Consider the following 23,843-nt stretch of genomic DNA (forward strand, 5'->3'; position numbering starts at 1 on the left):
TTTGCAAAATAACCCTACTTCCTTTATCATTCACTCTTATCATCTCTGCATAATCCCTCAGCTTCCCATATTGCAGCTGTTCATCCCCAGTAATCAAGTCAGTAGCTTTCCTTTTTGCCCTATACACTTGACTGTAACTTATGTCAACCTCAAGTGCTTGCTTCACATGATGCTGAACACCAGCCACTTTCCAATCAGGATTTTTGTCAAACTCCTGCATAAACTTCTTTGCAACATAACTTGAAGTCACTTGGCTGTGTTTGAATGATCTAGGGCAGGTGCACTTTGGATTGAATGTTTTTATGTGAAATGTCAACTCCCCAGATAGTTGAGATGCATAACACCTCCATCCACATTCATTTATACAATAAACTGATATCTTCTTCTTCTCATTCAGCTTGAACTTGATATCTACTGGCTTCTTTATAGCATATTCCCTCAATGCCTCCCTAAATACCTTAGAGTTTGGAAACTTCATTCCTTTCTTTAACTCTAGTTTTCTCATGTCAGTTTGGGCATTAAACTCAGGTTCTTTAGATGCAGTTAGTGCTGGCTGATCATCATCAGACCCTGCTAGACTTTCCATGTCATCTTCAAGAGGTGGGTCAACCCATTCACCCTCTTCAAGAGGTGGGTCAGCTGCAGTAGTCCTATGTGGGGCTGCTGGATCCTCATGTGTAGATGGCCCAACATCTCCCTCAAAGGGCCTATGTGAGGCTGCTACATTGCCACTACCTCCACCATGTGTAGATGGCCCATCATCTCCCTCAGAGGGCCTATGTGGGGCTGCTGCATTGACACTAACTCCATCATGTGATGGCCCATCATCTACATTTTCGAAGACATCATCATCAAAATCTGGCCCCTTAAACCCTTCCTCCAACCAATCAATGTCTTCTCCATCACTTCCTTCAGCATCCACATTACTCACTTCATGCACATCATCATCATTATCATTTGCTACTTCATCATGACCGAATGGTTGTTCAATTGCAAGTGGCTCCTCACCACCCTCTACATATAATGTTATCTTATCTGTAGGCCATGCAGCATGAATATCACACATATAAACTACATCATTATCTCCATTTATAAGCCTTAACCCTTGCTCCAAATTACCTCCAGGAATAAGATAATGATATGTACTTGTACTAACTGCCCCCACATCAGAACAAATATTTTGTATTTCAAAATAACTAAGTCTATCTGGGTCAACATTATCAACAAAAGAAGTACTACCTCCTAAATATACCAAATCAGGGTTCCACACAAACTTGCCACCATGATGAATCTCAAAATTGAATGTCAAGTCAGCCATCTGCATATAAAATACAACAAAATAAAGTATGAGATGGGCTTGCATGTGGAAAAGTATCATGTGGATGCTATGACAAGATAGAAATAATTGAACTTTTACTAGAGTTGGGATGTCTATCTTAAGCTGAAATCTTATGATACTGCATTTGGGAGTGTTACTTATGCTTCTCATGTAAGCTGTTCTAATTATCAATGCCTCATGTTAAGGCCTCATGTCAATGCCTCATGTTAGGATTCATTGGAGAAAGAAAATAACAGAATAGCATACTGTAATAATAATGTTTCAATGCCTCATGTTATAAGGTTGAACTCCGAGTTTCTTGGTTAATTTGGCAATTTTGATGAAGTTCTTGGTTAATTTGGCAATTTTCATATGGTATTTATGAAGTTCTTGTTTAATGAAATTTTAGCTACCCAATGTTAAAATGTGGTAGATAGATTACAATCAAAACCTTCCTGGAAAAAAAATAAAGAAAAATAAAGTATTCTGTTTGAAAAGGAAAATCAAGGAATATTGAATATATCATAATAATTTTAAAGCAAGGTAGTGAATAACTCTGTAAGGATGAGACTTTTCCTTTTCTTATTGATAATGGATATAATATGCGACATTGGATTCAATTTTGCTAATAGTAGGCAAAGCAATTGTTTGGGTCAAATTATTATTATTGGTATGTTCTGTTCTATGTGTACTTTTCTCAGAACATGACTTTTCTTTTGTTAAGTAATTAGAACATGAATCAAACAGTAGAATGACATGTAAAAGATTCCTTTTAATGTGGAAGGATTGAAGTAAACACATATGACTTTGAACAAGGACTTTTGTTGTCAACCATTATTTATCCAAGAATTTAAGCATATAGGGAATTTCTTTTCTCTAGTTGTCTCTTCATTCTTAGACAATCAGGAATAATGGGCATTAAGTCTATTTGTCTGTGTCTATGTATCTATCTAACTACCTGTGTGTCTAGAGTCAGATCCATCCATTGCATCAAATCCTACATGCCCCAAGTCACAGAAAAATGCTTTCCTTGGATGATTTTTTGTCATTGTTCATATCTAAAATATGACTTTAGTTTAAAATTTCACTCACAGTCACAGACTCAATATATTTAAGAATCAATCAGTCAATTGCACAATCTGTTACAAAATTACAAAACATGTAACCGGATTTATAAGGTGACTCTCTCCACTCACATCAGAGCTAAGTTTCATTTCTCATTAAAATTAAAGGCAGGTTTAAAAAGAAAAATATTCATATAAATTATATACTATCAATGAGACAATGACCCACTAAATCAAAAGACTCCGCAATCCATATTTATCCCTTAACAAATCAATAAGCATATATGTATTGACCTTTTCAACAAATCCTTTGGTTTTATTGTTCTGGAGTTTTCTGAGTTTCTTTTAATTCTGGGTGTTCTTTTCTTTTGCACCATTTTCTCAGCAACCAATTACAAGGCAAATGTTCTACTATATCACAAGCTAATCCACAAAATTTTCCCAACAAAACAGGAAAAAACAAAATTTCACAGGCTAAGAAAATTGGAAGTACCTTATTGCTTATTGAAGAACAGGTTTTGTTTTTGGACGCACGAGAAAGACGTAGAAACCAAAATGGAAAGCACCACAGAATTTGAAGAAAGATTTTAAGAAGTAGTGGCAGAGAGAGAAAGCATGCGAAATGTTCACCAAAACAAAAGTGTTCAACCCTACGACCCTTGCATTAAAATGCACCTTTCCTGCAATTTGTTCAAAAAATCAAAATAAGATGACTAAAGAAAAAACCCAACTTGGAAGAAAGAATTAAAAACCCCAATTTCAAACCCTAGGTTTCAAAAATTAAAATGTAAAAAGGGTTTTGATCTACCGGCCTGAACAGAGGAGCATTCACGATCAAAACCCAAGTTCAATACCCACGATCAAAACCCAGGAGCTTGCACGATCCAAACCCACGATCAAAACACAAGAGCTCGCACCAATCGAAGCCCATTGTAAGATCCGACACGGCTGAATAGAGGAGGAGCAACGGAGCAACGGTGTCTTCCTTCCTCAGCTCGGATTTGCCATGGTTGTCTCAAACGAAGCTTGTTGTAGGAGTGGGTAGATTTGAGAGTTTTGGGAGTGAGAGTGAGTTCTAGGAGTGAGTGAGTGTTTTGATCTATTTTGGAATGTTTTTTTAACTTATTTGGTGTTAGAGTAACAGAGAGTGGAGAGGTGGGTTACGGCTGGGTAACGGTTAGAATCACAGGTGGGTAAAGTGTCAAAATTCAAACCACGGGTAGGCACATAGAATTCGGATAAAACCACAGGTGGGTCATGTGTAATTATCCCTAATAATAAAAATAATTCTCTTAGCGCATGTACCTTCAATGTTTTTTAAGACTTAAAAGAATTTGTTAATACATTTGAAGAATAGTTAAATTTCTATTTATGACCCATGTAATCAGTTAAACTAAACTCCATGCCACTAGAAGTTGACACTTGTCCGTCTAAGCAATTGACTAAATAAAAAATAAAAAGTAATTGAAAGAGCAAAATAAGCAAGAGATAAGAAACAAGGAGAGTCACGTAGCTTTGGGAAAAGCAAATAAGATAAGAGGCTTTTATGCTTTTGGCGGAGAAACCAAGAGAAATAGATACAGCAGTACAGCTTATACTAGTCCAACATTAACGTAAAATTTAAAACATTCAAGCAGAGAAAGCTTCTCAGAAAAGTAGAGAGAATTTCAACAAGCAGAGCAAACGAAGCACGGGGAGAGCAGACGAAGAAGGGAGCGATTACAATGGCTAAAAAGAAGATCTAAGTGGCTCAAACGAAGAAGAAGATGTTGTTGTTGATGATCTAGCAAGTTGATGCTTCAATGATGGTCACTAGTTGCTGTAAGATGCTATAAGTATTAAGTTTTTTCAAAAAAACCCAGTTATATCTGTACCGGTCCGAAACGAAAATACCGCCGAAAAGTTCCGAAATTCTCCGGAATAGCCGAAACAAGCTGGTACGAAATCGTCTTCCTTGTTTAAAAGAGATGATTGGTAGGTACTCTCTCTTTGATTGTGCACACGCCTAAACAATTGAGGCCTAACCACTTGTAACCCATATAATCTATTATCATACAGCAGCACCTAAAAGAATGGAGGTTCTGAAAGGGAGCAGCACAACCAAATCCACAACTCATGGCCCTCCTCTTCACACACATAAATTCTCACGCCTCAAATTCTTTAACCGTGTGTTTGCTACAGTTTACACATGTGCCATCCTAGCCTTGCTCTATCGCCATGCACTCACACTCCTCAACGCCACAACCTTATCCTCCTTCTTCATCACCCTCTCCTTGCTTACCTCTGATATTGTTCTTGCTTTCATGTGGGCTGCAACGCAGTCTTGCCGCTTGAATTCAATCCATCGCAAGGAATTCCCCGAAAACCTCAAAAGGGTTGTGAAAGCATCTGATTTTCCTGCACTGGACGTGTTTATATGCACTGCAGACCCTTACAAGGAACCACCAATGGGTGTAGTGAACTCGGCCTTATCGGTTTTGGCATATGATTATCCAACAGAGAAGATCTCAGTCTATGTATCAGATGATGGGGGCTCGCAGTTGACTCTCTTTGCTGTCATGGAAGCTGCTAAGTTTGCAATATTTCATTTTGTGATCATAATTGTTTTATTTATTTATTTATTTATTATAAAAAAGGTGTTGTTATGATTATTATAAATTTATAAATCTTATAAACTAATATATTAATTTTTAAAAAATAAACTAAAAACAGAACTTAAAATTTTATTTATTATTTTATCACAATTGCATTTATCAATTATTGGTCAATTTGTAAGTATAAATTATAACAACTTTAACATTATTTTTTATTTTTAGGCTTTGATTTTCTCTACATTCCTTGAACATTTTTACTCTGAAAGGTTTTGTGATAATAATTATCATCCACACATAATTAGGATTGCATCGTGTGTAATTACCCTAAAAAACACAAGTACTCATATACTCATCTGATTTTTTTTTTTTTTTTAAAATTAATTAGAAACAAACATACATACACAAGAAATAGAGAAAAGAGTTATAAGTTTTAACACAAAAATACATTACAACTCTACTAAAAAATTATAACAACTCTACTAAAAAATTATAATAACTTTTGAGGAAGGGTAAGACTCCTATTGACACATCTACACACACATACAAGTACTCATCTTCTGATTGGTGGCTGATATTGACTCGTCTAGTCATCTGATTATTGGGCCCTACCAAAAAAATAAAATTTAGGCCATTTGTACCAAAAAAAAATTGACAAATGAGAGTTACAGAGTTGTCCTGTCCTTGACAACATGGGTTGGCACAATTTGAGCATTCAGCACTAGGAAATGGAATATCTAGGAATATATATAGAGAGTGCCCACAAAGATTTAACTCGTTTGTGTATGTTTCATTTGGGTTTTCATTTTCTCACCTCCAATCTATTACATATATATATTTTCATGCGTTAAAATGCAGACATTGCTACGTTAATTATGGATGTATATTATATATATATATATATATATGAGAAATAGTAAACGTGAAGGAATATGGAAGAATATTTTTCCGTTTTATATTTCATTTGTGGAAAGTTAATAGTAGATGAATCGATATGAATAGCATATTTACATCCTCTAAAACTTTCCCCCATAAGAAAGGTGATTTGATTCCAAATCTTTGATACTACAAAACAGAACTTCTACCGCACAAAAGCAAGTTTTAGTTGATTACTTATATTCGTCTAAACTTTTTTCATTTAAAGGATCATATTTTCAATAAGCAACTGTAGCTTTATACAATAATAAAAAATATGAGTTTATAAAAAAATAATAAAAATATATGAAAATAAATTAATAAAAATAAATTCATCCAAACACACAAAATATTTAGAGAAATTATTTAAGGTAACATCCTTTAATATAATCACATGGTCATATCATACTATATCAATTTGAATTTGATTGCATGGTAGCTAAATCCTGTAATGAACAAATTGGCTGTAAATGAGATTAGTCTATCCGAGCATTAAACTTTTAAAATTGTTTCATTCTTATATACTAGCTGACTTGAACTCATCATCAAACAATATTACATATTTAAGCTTGATTCATTTTCTTTATGAACAGGCTCAATCTTATTCACAAACTACTTGATTAACTTATTCTTTTCTTAATTATATACAATAAGCATCATAGATAAAATTTTTTCCCTATTTACAAATCTATACTGATAATCAATAACTAAATTGTAGGTGAGATTATATTAATTATTCTATTCACCAATCTTGTTTTGTAAAAAATTGTACATAATTTTTACAAAGAAATTGACTATTTCTATTTTTAGTAGATTACAAATAATAATTTGATATCTAATATTATTTACAAATTTAGACAATTCAATCCTGGATCTATGTAGGTATATTTTATACATGTACACAGATCAACATATAATATTATATATACACTCAAATCCCAATGCTCACGAACTTATTCATGAATACATTATCATTTGAATTTGGCTTATTTAGCAGTAGTCGAGTATAAACTTGAATTTTTAAGATTATCTTGTCTGAATAAGCAAATAAAAAGCTATAATTGTTTTCTTTCTTGAATCAAGATCGAGTTATAAATTATATAAAACAACTTAGTTCACATACAATATGGAAATAATACAATTGATACAAAGATGATGGGTGACACCAATGTGTTGATGAACTATTTGATCTAAACAATGACACTTCGTATGTTACAATTACAGACAATGTACCATAGCATGAAAATCAAGGTAGAGAATGTTGTCAAGAGAGGGAAAGTTGGGGATGAGTACATTATTGGAGAAGAAGGGCAAAAAGCATTTAACAAATGGAAAGATAGCTTTACACGCCAAGATCATCCTACAGTCATTCAGGTTTGTATTTCTCAATGTGGAGCCCAAAGTATATCACTAATTAAGCCAAAATGATAGTAATATAATCCTTTTAATTGAAATAAAATTTGGAAGAATCAAGTTTTTTTGGCCTAGTGATCAACATATAAATCAAGTAGCTAGTATCTAAAATACATCATAATTCAATGGTAAACATGGTCACGAGCAGGTTTTGTTACAGAATAGCAAAGACAAAGACATCATTGGACATTTGATGCCGAACCTCATCTATGTCTGCAGACAGAAAAGCAGGACTTCGCCCCATCATTTTAAAGCAGGTGCCCTTAATGTCCTGGTGAGCAATTAAGCATCCCTATAACTAAGCTAGACAGCACCATGTTACATATTTTGCAAAGAGTAACGATAGGAACATAATCATATTTTTCATAACTTCACATAACCTGTTGTAATTAAAATAACATTATTTTCAACTTAGTCGACCATTGACATGATTTTTATTGTGCATATGCAAATCACAACGGGCAAAGATGAAAAGTGTCTCTAGAGTAATTGTTTTGCAAATTCATGATCTATTAACCTAACTTTTATTGATTTCTTTTTTGCTTCTATTTATGAAGCTCCGGGTATCAGCTACCATGACAAATGCTCCAATAATCTTGACTTTAGATTGTGACGTGTACTCCAATGATCCTAGTACGCCCCTTCGTGCATTATGCTACCTATTCAGTCCTCAAGATCAGTCGAAATTTGGATTCATTCAATTTCCTCAAATTTTCAATGGGATTAACAAGAATGACATTTATGCTTGTGAATTTAAACGTTTGTTTCAAATAAATCCTGTGGGGTTTGATGGACTAAATGGTGGCAACTATGTCGGAACTGGATGTTTTTTTAGTAGACGAGCCTTTTTTGGAGGTCCATCAAAGTTGGTGTCTCCTGAAATCCCCGAATTAGGACCATACAATGTTGTTGACAAACCTATCCAGTCACAACCAATTATGGAATTGGCACATAAGGTTGCAGGTTGCAATTATGAGAACCAGACCAAATGGGGCTATGAGGTAAGCTTATTACTTTATTAGTTACAAATTATCTTCTTTTTGACAATACAAATCTATATTTACTATCATGTCATTTTAAGTTTTTAATGACGTCATAACCAGTACACTATGATATCCAAAAAGTAAAATCTTAACCAAGAAATGGACTTTCTTCGTTTTCTCTTTTTGCTTTCTCCAAACATATTTTTGGAAGCAAAAATCTTGTAGATCAATCGACACATCTTAGTTTTTTTAACAGAAACATACATGGTTCAATTTTCCCCCTCCTTATTGAAACAATCAAATTTATAAGTAAATAAGCATATTTTTTGGAATGTATCTTACATAGTTGCAAGTCATTCTTAATTAACTGAGATTTTAGGAAGATCTTTCTAGCAAGGTAATTTTTATGATACACTAATTTTTTACTGAATTGCACAGATGGGTGTCAGATATGGATCATTGGTTGAGGACTCTTTCACAAGTTATCGGCTACATTGTGAGGGATGGAAGTCCATATTTTGCAATCCAAAAAGGCCAGCATTTTTGGGTGATGCACCCAACACCCTTATTGATATGCTAAATCAACACAAGCGATGGGCCATAGGCCTATTGGAGGTGGTTTTCTCTAAATTTAGCCCACTAACCTTTGGCATAAGGTCTATGGGCCTTCCCATGAGTCTTGCTTATGCCCAACTTGGGTGCTGGGCCATTTGGTCTATTCCAATAACCATATATGCATTTCTCCCTCAAGTAGCTCTCATCAATGGGATTAGCATCTTTCCAAATGTATGTACATGAGCATATTATAAACCTTTTTAGTTAAATTTTAACTATGTGGAACACAAACTGAGCTAGACTCTTTCATTTGTTACCCATTAATTCATAGATTACTAGCGTTGTTTGAAAATGTCTAGTGCATTATGTTGAATTTCACAAAAACCATAGTTTTGACAATGTAATTTGATGATGCACCAAATCCAAAATATTTCTTATCATAATTGATTGTACATTATAGATTATTAATTAAATTGTACTAAAATAATAATTTTCATGTAATTGAGTGTACATGATTTAACAAATTCAAAGTGAAAAATGTGTTGCAGGTATCAGAGCCACGGTTTCTCTTCTATGTGTTCCTTTTCTTAGGAGCATATGGACAGGATTTCCAGGATTTTATTTTATCTAGTGGAACGGTTGAAAGATGGTGGAATGATCAGAGGATATGGATGATAAAGGGACTAACATGTTACTTGTTTGGATTCATGGAGTTTTTTCTCAAGTTCTTAGGCATTTCAACACATGGTTTCAATGTGACAAGCAAAGTGATTGATGATAAACAACACAAAAGATATGAGCAAGGGATGTATGAGTTTGGAGTTCCATCACCCATGTTTGTGCCACTAGTAACAGCAGCAATTATCAACTTACTCTCATTTTGTTGGGGGCTTGTAGAGGTTTTTAGAGGCAGCAAATTGGAGGGACTGTTTGTGCAAATGTTCATAACAGGTTTTGTAGTGGTGAACTCCTGGCCAATTTACGAAGCCATGGTCTTGAGAAGTGATAAAGGAAAGATTCCTATTAGAACTACGTTAATTTCGATATTTCTAGCATGGGGTCTTGTTGCTGCAGCTTCTCTTACTCTTAAGGAGTTGAAATTATGAGCTTTGCATAGCTTTCTATACCAGGTTATTATTACTTTTCATTGTGTAAAAACTTTGATATTTGTATGTTAGGGTTAATAAAATATGCTTGTGGAAAAAACGAATTATTATGGTAATTTCTGGAAATTTGGCAACCTTCAATCTCAACCAATAAAAATGATTGAGATTTTTTTTTTTTTTCCTGTTTGGTTGCTAAGAAAATGAGAGAAAATAAAATAAGATTTTTATTATTTGAATGCTGATGTGGCATTTTTTAATTTCTATTAAAGTTTGTTAATTATTATTTTATTAGTCATGCAAGCTTCAAGCATGCTAGCAATGCATACCAAGATGTTAATGAAAAAATGGAACTATAATTTTATCACTTGGGGGGTCAAAGTATGAAAAAAACTGTGTCATTCTAGGATAAGAAATCAACGAAAATTTCAAATAAAAATTAATACCTTAAAAATAAAACTAGTATCTATTTAATAATATATATATTTTTTTTTATAAGTATTTAATATTATTGAGAGAGGGAAAGTTAGTGATGAGTACATTGCTAGAGATCAAGAGCATGAAGCTTTCAACAAATGGAATGATGGACTTACACGTAAAGATCATCCAATTGTGATTCAGGTTTGAACTTCCAATGCAACCAATGTCTCTAATGCTCTATCTTATTTCAAATGAAAAATGATAAAGCTACAATTTTTTTTACAAATTTTTGATGTTGTGAGTGATTATTAATAAATAAAAATGTGATATTAATAATAAGCCCAGATGAGAACTAAAAAGATTTTGCCACATCAATGGTGTGTAAATAAGTTTGTGGCCGTAGCATTTTGCATTGATTCGGTCCATTCTGATTACTTGTAAACAACATACATGTGCAGGCAAATATGTATTGCAAACAGTACAATGCTAATAATCTTGAGCATTGTACAATACTGCAATTTAAAAGAAAAATCTTAAATTAAGTCCCAGGTTTTCAATTCCTAGTGAATGAGATATTTTGTAAATGAAGAAATAATTACGCCCCAAAAAATAGCTGGTGTTAGTTGGCTATCTAGAACTTTCAATAAATTTTATTTAAAGAGTGACAAGGACAAAGATATCATTGGCAATGTACTGCCAAATCTCATCTATGTCTCCAGAGAAAAGAGCAGGACTTCAACCCCACCATTTTAAGGCAGGTGCCCTTAATGTCTAGGTAACTAAAGTAAGTATCCTGTCCTACAAGCTGATTGATTATACCTATGCACATTTCTCCTTGCACAATAATTTATTCTTTTCATTTTAGATAATTTGCACAATAAATTTTAATTTTCTCTTGACTACTGAATCCGCATACTGTAATTCATGTACAATAAAATTAGTGTAAGTTGCAGTCAATATAAAAGTGATATTACATGAGTCATAATTTATTATCTCAATAAGTTGAGAAGAACATTGTAAAATTTGTTATGTATCTGATTAGTATTATTACTGTAGGTGGTCGGGATTTTCACCTCAGGCGCTTGACCAATATTGGCTTGACACCCTACACCTACCTTAGAAGGCTTTGTCCTCTTTGGGGAGCCAAACCCTCAATGATTTGTTCTTAAGGGGTGGGATTGTCCCACATCGTCTAGAGAACCCTCCCACTAACACTTCATATGCCCTTGGAGCTTGTGTTAGTGTACCACTACTGTGGGACAATCTCACCCCTTAAGAACAAATCCTTGAGGGCTTGGCTCCCCAAAAAGGACAAAGCCTTCTAAGGTAGGTGTAGGGTGTCAAGCCAATATCGGCCAAGCGCCTGAGGTGAAAATCCCGACCACCTACATTAAAAGGGTAGGGACTCAATTTGGAAAAGCCCTTGTAAATCAAAAGGAAATTCATCCCATAAGCCCAAACAATACATTTTTAGAGAGTGGGTTCAAGAACTAGGCCCTAACAAACGGACAACGCCCAAAACAGGACTTACACCCGTTGAAGGCCGGCACGCTAAAGTTACTCATCAAGGTTTCTCCTCGGCGCCGATCCGAGGATCCTGCTTCAGGTCCCCCCTTCACTGTTCTGTTGGTTCCCCTTATATAGCTCTCTTCTTACCATCTCTTTCTTCCACCTGTTGATCATCTATGCGCTTCCCTTATGACCGTCCGTCCCATCAACTATGTTATCAGTAATCATGTGAGTTATAGTGGCCAAGGTTGCCCTGTCCAGGAGTCACATCTCTATTAGTGCGGTCAGAGTATTAGGTGAGCGCATTTATTGTGGAGGGGACAACTTGTCCTGGGCTTGTTCCCCCACTTGGTGTTGTCCTCAGTCCACCGAGGACAAGGTCATCTTCAGCAGGGTCCTTACAGCTCAGGCCTTTATACAACGTCCTCGGGCGATTCTCCATCCTCGGCATGGGCCTTGGGCCGGATGTAAAATGGGCCGAGGCTATCAGACTTTCAAGCCCCACAATTACAATTTGGGAATCAATTCTTTTTTATATACTATATTTAAATTTTAAATAATATAATTTTAATGTAGCTTTGAGTATCAGCTACCATGACTAATGCACCAATTATCTTGACCCAAGATTGTGACATGTGCGCCACTGATCCCAAACACCTTTTCAAATATTGTAAAGACTTTCTAGGTCAAGAAGATTGATCAAAATAGCTTAAAGTTGTTACTTTTTAACAAAGCATTTTGTATATTAAGAAAGTTCTTAAATTCTTGCCCTTTAACTTTTCAAATTGAGCATTTTTTAAGAGGGTCTAAACCTATGGCACCAATTAGATTAAACACCAATCAGTTTTTCGTTAGGCAGGGATTAAACCGTAGATCTCTTATACAACCATCAAAAACTTTACCAGTTGAGCTAATAGGTGTATTAAATTGAAATTAATGTGCTAAATCAAAATAAGCAATGGGCTATTGTCCTAGCTCTTCAACCTTGAGAATTGCTTCAAAAAAAGCTTCATGGATCGCAAGATTGTGAGGTTTCCTTCCACAGCTAGCTCCTCTTGTGAATAGAGTACACCCATCCAATTTATGGCTTCAAAGGCATAGTCACTTCTCTTGGGTTTTCTTTCCTATATGCTACCACATTGATGATAATCTGCCAATCCTGGTTAGTGAATGGTTGTGGAGGATGTTGTCTAGAGTTATGTTCCTATTTTGATTGTCTTGAAAAGCTTCCTGGTATCTGCAAATGAGAAATTGAGATGTGAGAATAACTTCCATGGGGTTAGGAAATTTCTCTCGGTGAAGGAATAGATTTCTATGGTTCCATATTGACCAAAGCATGGTGAAGAGGGAATGTAGGAAACTTATTTTGCTTTGCTCCATGGATTTGCTAGTACTGATATGATTTGATATCCATTGTTTAACTGTGCTGTGAATTAAATCAGAGGTTCTAATCTAATGGATAGAACCATGCCAAACAGCTCTTGCAAATGGACATTGTAGGAAAAGGTGAGTTACGATTTCCTTTTTTTCATTGCACATAAGACATCTGTTACTAGTGGCGTTCATAAAATGCCACGCGACTATAGGCCTTGATTTGTTTTTTTTTTTTTTTTTTTTTTAAAGGACCTATAGTGGCGTTTCATGGAGCCACTTTAGGTTCTAATCTCACAAGGGCCTAGTGTTGTTTGTAAAACGCTGCTATAGCCCAACCAAAAAATATATACAAAATGCTACTATAGCCCAACCAAAATATATATATATATATATATATATTAAGGGACCTATAGTAGCGTTTATAACGCCACTATAGGCCCTTTGTTTTACACATGCGGCGTTCATAAAATGCCACGTGACTGTAGGCCCTTATTTGTTTTTTTTTTTTTAAGGACCTATAGTGGCGTTTATGAAACGCCACTATAGGTTCTAGTCTCACAAGGGTCTAGTGGTGTTTGTAAAACGTTGCTATAGCCCACCAAAAAAAAAAAAACATTTGAGGGACCTATAGCAGCATTTTATAAATGCCACAATAGGCCCTTTAAAAAAATTAACAAAAAAAATAAAAATAAAAAGGACCTATAGCAGCATTTCATAGAACGCCACTGTAGGCTTTGGTTGTACGTGGGCTCTAAGTGTTTGTCTATAGGCCCTTGTCTTACAATGGCCTATAGTGGCATTTAGGCATTTTATGAACACCACTATAGCTTTTTTTTTTAAAAAAAAAAAAAAAGAAAAAATCCCAATCGAATTTTTTAAAATAGTTGCATATTCCTAAAATATTCAATTATAAAAATTTTAAAAAGGACCAATAGTGGCATTTTTAAAATGCTAATATAGGCCTAGTGTTTTAAAACGTCCCAATAGAGCTCTTTATACCTGACTATAGATATGCCTATAGTAGCGTTTTTAGAAAACGCCACTATAGGGTTCCTATAGTGGCATTTTTTGCAAAAGCCACTAAAAAAAATGCTACTATAGGAAACTTTTTTTGTAGTGTGCTACGGGCACTCCTACACTTTGTTCCTCTACTTCTAACAGTTCTTTCTCCCGCCGACTCCCATTGGTAAGATATTTGGTGACCATCTTCATTATTTATGTAACTACTCTTGTTAGATCATGCATCTAGGTTATTTTACTGTCTTCTTATGAGTTTTATGCACTCCAACAATAGAAGTAGATGGTGATGCACAAGCTAGTGGCAATGTGATACTTTTGTTATTGTCGTGCCCTTATTACAGTTGGTGCAGGGGTGGGAGAACTATCAATTGGGAGATATAGGTACATTTTTTAAAATGTGTCAAAATTTAAAATTTCTTATGGTGCTTTCTGCCAGCGATAATAACTTAGAGTGAAAGACGGAAAATTATTAGCTACTTCAAGAGTATGTTATCACTACAAGAAAAAAACTCTATTGAAATGAATTTTTTTGTTGCAATAAACCTCTATTGCAATGAAAAAATTTCATTGTCTACAATAAAATTTGGGGCAATGGACTATTGCAACAAAAATTTCATTGTAATAGAGTTTTGTTGCAATAAATTATTATTATTATTAATAAAAATACTTTATTCCAACGAAATATATTGTTTATATAATTTATTGCAACAAATTTTTTGTTGCGATAAGTTACCTTAACAGTAATTTTTATTGCAATAAAGTAGATTTTGTACTTATTGCAACAAATCTTTTGTTGCTATAGATCACCGCAACAGTAATTTTTGTTGCAATAAGTTATTGCAACAATAATTTTTGTTGCAATAAATTATATATATATATATATATATATATTGGCACTTAGTAGTTTAATGCCTACTTTTGGGGTATCATTACAACAACAACAACAACAACAACAACAAAAATCTATTGCAATGAAATTTTTTGGTGAAATAAACCTCTATTGCAATGAAAATTTTTGGAAAATTTGTCTTTTAGCACGTCAACTTCATCTCCACCATTGCTCTTCATTTCTGGTCTACGGGCACTCCTGCCTTTGTTGCCTCAAGCACTCCTACACTTTGTTCCTCTACTTCTGACAGTTCTTCATCCCTGCCGACTCCCATGGGTGAGATATTTGGTGACCATCTTCATTATTTTTGTAACTACTCTTGTTAGATCATGCATCTAGGTTATTTTACTGTCTCCATATGAGTTTTATGCACTCCAACAACAAAAGTAGATGGTGATGCACAAGCTAGTGGCAATGTGATACTTTTGTTATTAGTCGTGTCCTCATTACAGTTGGTGCAGGGGTGGGAGAACTATCAATTGGGAGATATAGGTACATTTTTGAAAATGTGTCAAAATTTAAAATTTCCTATGGTGCTTTCTGCCAGCGATAATAACTTAGAGTGAAAGACGGAAAATTATTAGCTACTTCGAGAGTATGTTATCACTACAAGAAAAAAAATCTATTGCAATGTATTTTTTTGTTGCAATAAACCTCTATTGCAATGAAAAAATTTCATTGTCTACAATAAAATTTGGGGCAATAGACTATTGCAACAAAAATTTCATTGTAATAGAGTTTTGTTGCAATAAATTATTATTATTATTATTATTATTAAAAATACTTTATTCCAACGAAATATATTGTTTATAGAGTTTTGTTGCAATAAATTTTATATTTATATTAAAAAAAAAAAAAACTCTATTGCAATGAAATTTTTTGTTGCAATAAACCTCTATTGCAACGAAAATTTTTGGAAAATTTGTCTTTTAGCACTTCAACTTCATCTCCACCATTGCTCTTCATTTCTAGTCTAGCATCAGCTACTAAATCAGGCAGTTGCAAACCCATTTGGAACACTCCCTCCATTGCCTAAATTGTCAATTGGTCGACATTTGATGTAATATGACTTGCTTTGTTTTTTTTTTTTTTGTTTTTTTTTATTATTATTATTTTTATATAAGTTACTTTGCTTTGTTTATGATAAGAATTGGAATGTTTATTATTTTGAGATGAGTATGAATATTGATAACATTTTCTTTCAGGTTGTTGATAAACCTGTTGCAGTACGGATTTTATCCTTATTGACTCCAAGACAGCCGTCACAAAGGTCAATTAGGTATAAGAATCATAGTTTGAAGGTTAGTAAGAAACCAAATGGGGCTCATGAAGATCATTCTTTTCAAAAAAATGATTTTTATATGACACTTGGTGGACACAGAGTTTGTGAGGCTATCATTGTGTTTGCCTGTCCCTCTCTCCTATGCTTCAGTTTTCAATGTAGAAGTCATGTGGTTCTTATGCGCATTATTGCAATGATAGTCATGACCTATAAAAGAAAGATATAATGTCGTATGAATCACTGATCTAAGAATTTAAGATAGTTTGTGTATAGGCGATAAATAATTTGTGTTTTTTATTTAATGCAATGAATAAGATGGTTTTACTGATTATTTCCGGATGTATCTAGTAGTTCGATGTCGTATCAATTATCACTACAAGCAAAAAACTCGATTGCAGTGAATTTTTTGTTGCAATGAACCTCTATTGCAACAAAAATTTCATTGTAATAGAGTTTTGTTGCAATAAATTATTTTTATTATTATTAAAAATACTTTATTCCAACGAAATATATTGTTTATATAATTTATTGCAACAAATTTTTTGTTGCGATAGGTTACCTTAATAGTAATTTTTGTTGCAATAAATTTTATATATATATATATATATAATCTATATATATTTATATATATTGGCACTTAGTAATTTAATGCTTGCTTTTGGGGTGTCATTACAATAAGAAAAAAAAAACTTTATTGTAATGAAATTTTTTGTTGCAATAAAGCTCTAATGCTCTAATGTGTGCCCACCTCTCTCTCATCCTCCTTATCAAACTCTCACCTTGGCCAATTCATCATACTCCTCATCGCCGCCATCGAAGCTCATGCACCATCGCTGACCTGATTCATTATCCTCCTCACCCATCTTCGAAGCCTAGCTCCGGTCATCCATCATCCTCACCGATTCTTCTCATCATCGACTTGATTCATCATCGCCAACCCACGCGCCATCGCCGACTTGATCTACCTCACCGACCTATCTCGAAAAATCCTCTGCCTCCAGCCACCTCTACCTTCGCGTTGAGTTTGGCTCCGACTGTGACTTCGATCTACCCCTCTCTTTGCTATCATATTTTCTCTGCCATATGTGTGGTGGGTTTGTGTTTGTGTTTCTGGGTGTGGTGAGTCTGTGTTTGGTTGATTTGGGGTTGTTGGGTTTATGTTTGTGTTTGTGTTATGGCTAATTTAGGATGGTGTTGCTGGCTTTTTGGTACTTTTTCCCATAAGAGATTCACATTGGTGGTGGTGGTGGTGGTGGTGGTGGTGTTGTGAGTGCTTGAAGATAGAGAAGAATAGAAAAAAAATGAATTGTTTTTTTGTAGTAGAGGAAGAGAGCTCAAAGAGGGATAGAATGACTTACTGAAATAGGAGGACCTCCTCGAACAGACTTTTTGTGCTGGAGATGTAAGTGAGAGTGTGGTTGAACTCAGGAGGGACGCGCGAAAATTCTTGATTGCAAATAAGAAACAGGAAGAAGCAGTTCTAAGAGGTATTTATACCCCAAATCGAAGAACCATGCGGGTTTTCCCGCCCATAAATGCGAGACAAATCTCCACCGTTAGATTGGTAACGCCTCGTTGAACGTGGAGAGCACAGAGCCGCTTGAATTTAATGAAGGGCATGTTACGCGCTCCGAAACGTCAGCAACGCACCTTGGGCAGATGAATAGACCCCAGGGCTGACGGGGTGTAAGGCTCGACTAAGCACGGAGTAGGCCCAAGGATGTCAAAACCCTTCTCCCCGCCCGAGGATGCGTGCAGCAAGATTTTGAGGGGCTATTGTGGGGCCAGAAAATCAGGCAGCCTTGGCCCACTCTAAGCCAGGCCTAGGGGCCCACGCCGAGAATGCATGTGGGGTCCGAGGATGAAAGCGCGAGGTCCGGCCCCCGAGGAACATATCCGAGGATGGCCCCGTCCTCGGGCATCTGAGACCTCGGAAGAACACGAGCACCACCCCACCAAAAAGGGGTCTTCTTGAATATCTGAGGAGGAGAGGGTCCAGTGCCACGCGTCGGCGACAGGAGCACGGCGAAGGAGCAAGTCTTAGGCGAGCTGTCACCTCTGCATTGAATGCCCTCAACTAATGTCCTGGTCGCATTAATGAGGACAGGATTCCTGGACAGTGCTGTCTTAGGTGCTGCAACCCACTAGAGGAATGGGGATGCGGCTGATGGGACAAGCTCTCAAGTGGTGGCCTGACTGATCAACAAATGAAGGGTTAGGATCAGTTTAGAGAGGTATATAACGTAAGGAGTCTCTCCTGAAAGAGGGACGGAAGATCTGCATTAAGAAGTCCTGTAGTGACCTGTGTCCTCTAAACCTTTGTAATCAATCTTAAAAGAAGTAATAAGAACGCCAAGCTTCGGAAGACCAGTCCGAGGAGCATCATTGTGCATCCCAATTCATGTTTAAGTTGATAAATCCACATGCAACCATGCAGGGCAGTTGCATCCCTTACTAGGGCCTAGTTCTTGAGCCCACTTTCTATAAATTAATTGAAGGGCAAGCTGGATCTGGGCCCACTCTCTTAACTTGAAGAAGAGCCCAAATCTGGTCCTTCCAATTGGCGCTGTCTGTGGGGAGAACTCGTGCGTCAGTAAGGACAACAGCCAGGCATGGTAGGGTCAGACCCTCACCAAAGGAGTTCCCATCGACACGAACCAGCTAGACCCTAACGTCCGAACGACTATGGCGACACGGGGCACGGCCAGAACGAGGAGAACGGACGATTCCGAGAAGGAAGCGTGCACACCTCGCAAACTAGCGAAAGCCATACGCATAGAAGCGGCCGCGTGCCTCAAGGAGGCGATAACGACCCAGTCGCGAGACCGCGGGAGGATAAGAGTCACGCCTGTCAGAGGCAGGAAGATAAGGCGGCCATGCAGTGAAAGATAGATGATCTAAAGAGAATGTTGTGCCATGCACAGCGAAAGCGACCAAAACCCAGCCTTGACTTACCCTCTGGCGACGAAAGTGATGATGACTACAGGCAAAGGTCAACGACACCTCCGAGTGAAGTTTTCTCCCACGAGGATGAGCGCTATCAGAGGTGTAGGCGTGGCAGCCCCACCCCTAAGGGCTTGGGAAGCGACGCTATGAGCAGGACACTGGACCGGCTCTCTAGGTCGCCCTTTACGCGTCGCATAGACGAGGCGGTGCTCCCTTGGAGGTTCCAGCAGCCGACCTTCACCGTTTACAATGGCAAAACGGACCCGTGGAGCACGTGAGCCAGTTCAATCAGAGGATGGCTGTTCACTCTAAGAACGAGGCGCTGATGTGCAAAGTCTTCCTGTCCAGCTTGGGGCCTGTGGCAATGAGGTGGTTCAACAGCTTGAGGATGAATTTCGTAGACTTGTACAGACAGCTGACCCAGGCCTTTGGTTCCCGTTTCGTCACGAACAGCAGACCTGCTCAGCCCATGAGCGCGTTGTTGTCCCTGACCATGCGCGTTGACGAAACCCTTAAGGCTTACTCGGACAAGTATTGGGAGATTTACAACGAGTTGGATGGCAAGTACGATGATGTCTCCATCAACATATTCAAGAACGGGCTTCCAATGGGGCACGGCCTGAGGAAGTCCTTAACTGGTAAGCCCGCCACCAGCGTGCGGCAGCTAATGGACCAAATCGACAAATACAAACAGGTGGAGGAAGACTTGCTACAGGGCAAGGGGAAGGAGAAAGCTATCCCTCAGGAGAGGAGGGATTCCAAGTCTGACCGATATAACAACGCCCGTCTGAGAAGAGATTTCATAGGGCAATCTGAGGCGACAAGCGCCCAGGCTGTCGGCGCTGTGTTCCGAGAATCGGTGCACAGGGTGCTGGAAAAGATCAAGAACGAACCGTATTTCAAGTGGCCTAATAAGATGTCGGGGGACCCCGAGAAGCGTAATCAGGACCGCTACTGCCAGAATCACCAGGATCACAAGCACGCTACGAAGGACTGTAGGAATCTCTAGAACTATCTGGACCAGTTAGTCCGGGAAGGGTGGCTGAAGCATCTCCTGCACCATTCCAGCAGCCAGCAGGGCTAGACCTACCAGGAGCCACGGAGGGACACAGCCATGGGGCAGCCCGCTGGAATGATTAATGTGATCTTGGCTGCGCTAGGAAGAACAGGCACGCGCCCTTCGCGGGTGCTGTCCGTAGCCCAGATAGCCACCGGGGAGTCCCAATCAGAGCCAAAGAGGGCTAGAAGAGGCTGTCACCCTACCTTGACTTTTTTCGAGAAGGACAAGGGCGGAACCACCCAACCCCACGACGACGCTTTGGTGATCACCCTCAGAATTTGGGGCTATGACATCAAAAGGGTGATGGTGGACGGTGGCAGTGCGGTAGAGGTCATGTACCTCGACCTCTATAAGGGGCTGGGGCTAAAGCCAGAGGACTTGTCGCCTTATAGCTCCCCCTTGATGAGCTTCGATGGGAAGCTAGTTATCCCGGAGGGCATGATCAGGTTGCCTATCCAGACCGGCCCAGAAGTAGTGGAAGTGGACTTTATAGTGGTGAACACGTACTCCCCTTACACTGCCATTGTGGGAAGGCCTTGGCTTCACACCTTAGGAGATGTCGCCTCTTCCTTGCACCAGAAAGTGAAATTCCCGTCTGGAGACCGAATCCTCGAGATTCGAGGGTGCCAGTCAACGGCAAGGCGGTGTATGGTGGCGGCCACCTCACGTCCGCAAGATACGGAGCCCTCAGCCACCATGGCCAAAAACTTATAACAGCTAACCACCTCGGTGGCACCAGCTGACACGGCCGTCGAGGAAGTAAGGCTCGAAGGCCTAGAGAAAGTGGTCATCGACGACGACCAGGAGAGGTTCTTTCAGGTCGGAACCCAACTGCCTCCCCGAGAGAAGGATGAGTTGCTTGAGTTTCTCAAGAGTACCTGGACATGTTTGCATGGGACCCCTGCGATGCCCCAGGGATTAACCCATCCTTCATCTGTCACCGCCTTAACGTCAACCCTTCGGTGATCCCCAGGAAGCAGCCACCCCGACGCCCGTCAAAAGAGCACGCCGAGGCAGTTAAGGAAGAGGTCAATAAACTCAAGCGCGCGGGCGCTATTAAAGAAGTATTCTACCCCGAGTGGTTAGCCAACACTGTGGTGGTCAAGAAGAAGAGTGGGAAATGGAGGGTTTGCGTGGACTTCACGGACCTGAATAAAGCCTGCCCGAAGGACCCTGGTATTCCCTCCGTTGTTGGGCAGTGAAGGCCATCATGCCACTCCCCGGACACGATGAGGAAATCCTCGTTCAGCCCCTTGCTGGACTCAGGGAGGCACTGGATGAGCCGTACCCTGTCATCCCTCGTCTTCAGGTAATAGGACTTGCCCTAGGAGCTGAAGGTTGTAGCACAAGTTCACGTTATGGTGGGTCAACCTTAGCCCCATCTTCTCGTTCAGGGCGTCCACACAGCCCAAAATCCTAAAGACGTTTATTGCACACTGGGTGGGGGCCAACGAAGTGCGTGAGGTAGCCCCTCATCACCGGCCCTATGAGAATCCTCATCCCCCTTCGAGGAAGGCGATAATGGGAATTACCACTTCGCCCTCCTGCCTTTGTAAGAGCCAATCCCCATCCTCACAGTACCTCAGACCTACATTGCTAGGAATCTCATAGTCGGCGATGAATTTCTCCATCGCCTCCTCAGTGTAGACGTATTTCTTAAACCTACCCATCCAATTGACGCCTAAAGGAACTAAGAAAGAACGTGCGAAGGAGAAGAAGGGTGAAGAGGAAGAGAGCTCAGAGAGGGATAGAACGACTTACTGAAAGAGGAGGAGCTCCTCGGACAGGCTTTTTGTGCTGGAGATGTAAGTGAGAGTGTGGTTGAACTCAGGAGGGACGCGCGAAAATTCTTGATTGCAAATAAGAAACAGGAAGAAGCAGTTCTAAGAGGTATTTATACCCCAAATCGAAGAACCATGCGGTTTTCCCGCCCATAAATGCGAGACAAATCTCCACCGTTAGATTGGTAACGCCTCGTTGAACGTGGGGAGCACAGAGCCGCCTGAATTTAATGAAGGGCACGTTACGCGCTCCGAAACGTCAGCAACGCGCCTTGGGCAGATGAATAGACCCCAGGGCTGACGGGGTGAAGGCTCGACTAAGCACAGGAGTAGGCCCAGGATGTCAAAACCCTTCTCCCCGCCCGAGGATGCGTGCAGCAAGATTTTGAGGGCTATTGTGGGGCAGAAAATCAGGTAGCCTTGGCCCACTCCAAGCCAAGCCAGGGGCCTGCGCCGAGGATGCATGTGGGGTCCGAGGATGAAAGCGCGAGGTCCGGCCCCGAGGAACATATCGAGGATGGCCCGTCCTCCGGCATCCGAGACCTCGGAAGAACACGAGCACTACCCCACCAAAGAAGGGTCTTCTTGAATATCGAGGAGGAGAAGGTCCAATGCCACGTCGGCGACGAGAGCACGGCGAAGGAGCAAGTCTTAGGCGAGCTGTCACCTCTGCATTGAATGCCCTCAACTAACATCCTGGCTGCATTAATGAGGACAGGACTCTTGAACAGTGCTGTCTTGGGTACTGCAACCCACTGGAGGAATGGGGATGCGGCTGATGGGACAGGCTCTCAAGTGGTGGCCTGACTGATCAACAAATGGAGGGTTAGGATCAGTTTAAAGAGGTATATAACGTAAGGAGTCTCTCCTGAAAGGGGGACGGAAGATCTGCATTAAGAAATCCTGTAGTGACCTGTGTCTTCTGGACCTTTGTAATCAATCTTAAAAGAAGTAATAAGAACGCTAAGCTTCGGAAGAGCAGTCCAAGGAGCATCATTGTGCATCCCAATTCATGTTTAAGTTGATAAATCCACATGCAACCATGCAGGGCAGTTGCATCCCTTACTAGGGCCTAGTTCTTGAGCCCACTCTCTATAAATTCATTAAAGGGCAAGTTGGATCTGGGCCCACTCTCTCAACTTGAAGAAGAGCCCAAATCTGGTCCCTACATTAGGTATTTTGTTAAGTGAGAAAGTAAAATAGATAAAGTAGCTTTTGTGGAGTTAAATAGCTAAAATTACGGTTCTACCAATATGGATGCTCTTAATCATCCATTTTAGGAAACTTTTTATAAGAAATTGAAAAAACTATCAAAATAGTTAATCACTTTTTCATTTTTCCATAAAAAAAAAAAAAAAATCCTAAAATGGTTTACTAACTTATGTCCCGAGGGCATACGTTAGTAATACTTTTTATTTAATGGAGAACATAATTGTAAATTTATACCAACTTCATTTTTCATTATCTCATTTTTCTTCTCAACCAAACAAATAAGTTTTTCATCTCTCAATTTTTTCATCCTCTCAACTAAAATACAAATGGGAGAAAACTAAATATCTTCTATTTTCTCACTTTTCTATCTTCTCTCCATTTTCTATCCCCTTAAAATTAAAATTAAAA

The 23,843-nt window shown here is 38.6% G+C and overlaps 4 protein-coding genes across 6 annotated transcripts; all 4 read left to right on the forward strand.

Moving 5' to 3' along the window:
* Positions 1-3,885: 3,885 nt before the first annotated feature.
* Positions 3,886-6,508, forward strand: LOC136068843 (cellulose synthase-like protein G2). Its single transcript, XM_065776596.1, has 3 exons — positions 3,886-4,356; positions 4,441-4,973; positions 6,482-6,508. The coding sequence occupies exons 1-3, from the start codon at positions 4,350-4,352 to the stop codon at positions 6,506-6,508; spliced, it is 567 nt and encodes a 188-aa protein (XP_065632668.1). The 5' UTR covers positions 3,886-4,349.
* Positions 6,509-7,068: 560 nt separating this feature from the next.
* LOC112016029 (cellulose synthase-like protein G3) lies at positions 7,069-10,181 on the forward strand. Of its 3 annotated transcripts, none has more exons than XM_065776637.1 (5): positions 7,069-7,262; positions 7,450-7,575; positions 7,859-8,302; positions 8,723-9,070; positions 9,388-10,181. In XM_065776637.1, exons 1-5 carry the CDS (start codon positions 7,086-7,088, stop codon positions 9,943-9,945), a joined length of 1,653 nt encoding a protein of 550 aa, XP_065632709.1. In that variant the 5' UTR covers positions 7,069-7,085; the 3' UTR covers positions 9,946-10,181. The 3 variants fall into 3 exon arrangements, with proteins under 3 accessions (XP_065632709.1, XP_065632711.1, XP_065632710.1); XM_065776639.1 differs by having other exon boundaries at positions 8,723-8,899; XM_065776638.1 differs by having other exon boundaries at positions 7,462-7,575.
* Positions 10,182-19,677: 9,496 nt separating this feature from the next.
* On the forward strand, positions 19,678-20,391 carry LOC136068844 (uncharacterized). The gene has a single exon (XM_065776597.1). It carries the CDS (start codon positions 19,678-19,680, stop codon positions 20,389-20,391), a length of 714 nt encoding a protein of 237 aa, XP_065632669.1.
* Positions 20,392-20,496: 105 nt separating this feature from the next.
* Positions 20,497-21,156, forward strand: LOC136068845 (uncharacterized). The gene has a single exon (XM_065776598.1). The coding sequence runs from the start codon at positions 20,497-20,499 to the stop codon at positions 21,154-21,156; it is 660 nt and encodes a 219-aa protein (XP_065632670.1).
* The last annotated feature ends 2,687 nt before the right edge of the window (positions 21,157-23,843 follow it).

This window comes from Quercus suber, unplaced genomic scaffold (genome assembly GCF_002906115.3).
Source record: "Quercus suber isolate HL8 unplaced genomic scaffold, Cork oak 2.0 scaffold_137, whole genome shotgun sequence".
NCBI lineage: Eukaryota > Viridiplantae > Streptophyta > Magnoliopsida > Fagales > Fagaceae > Quercus > Quercus suber.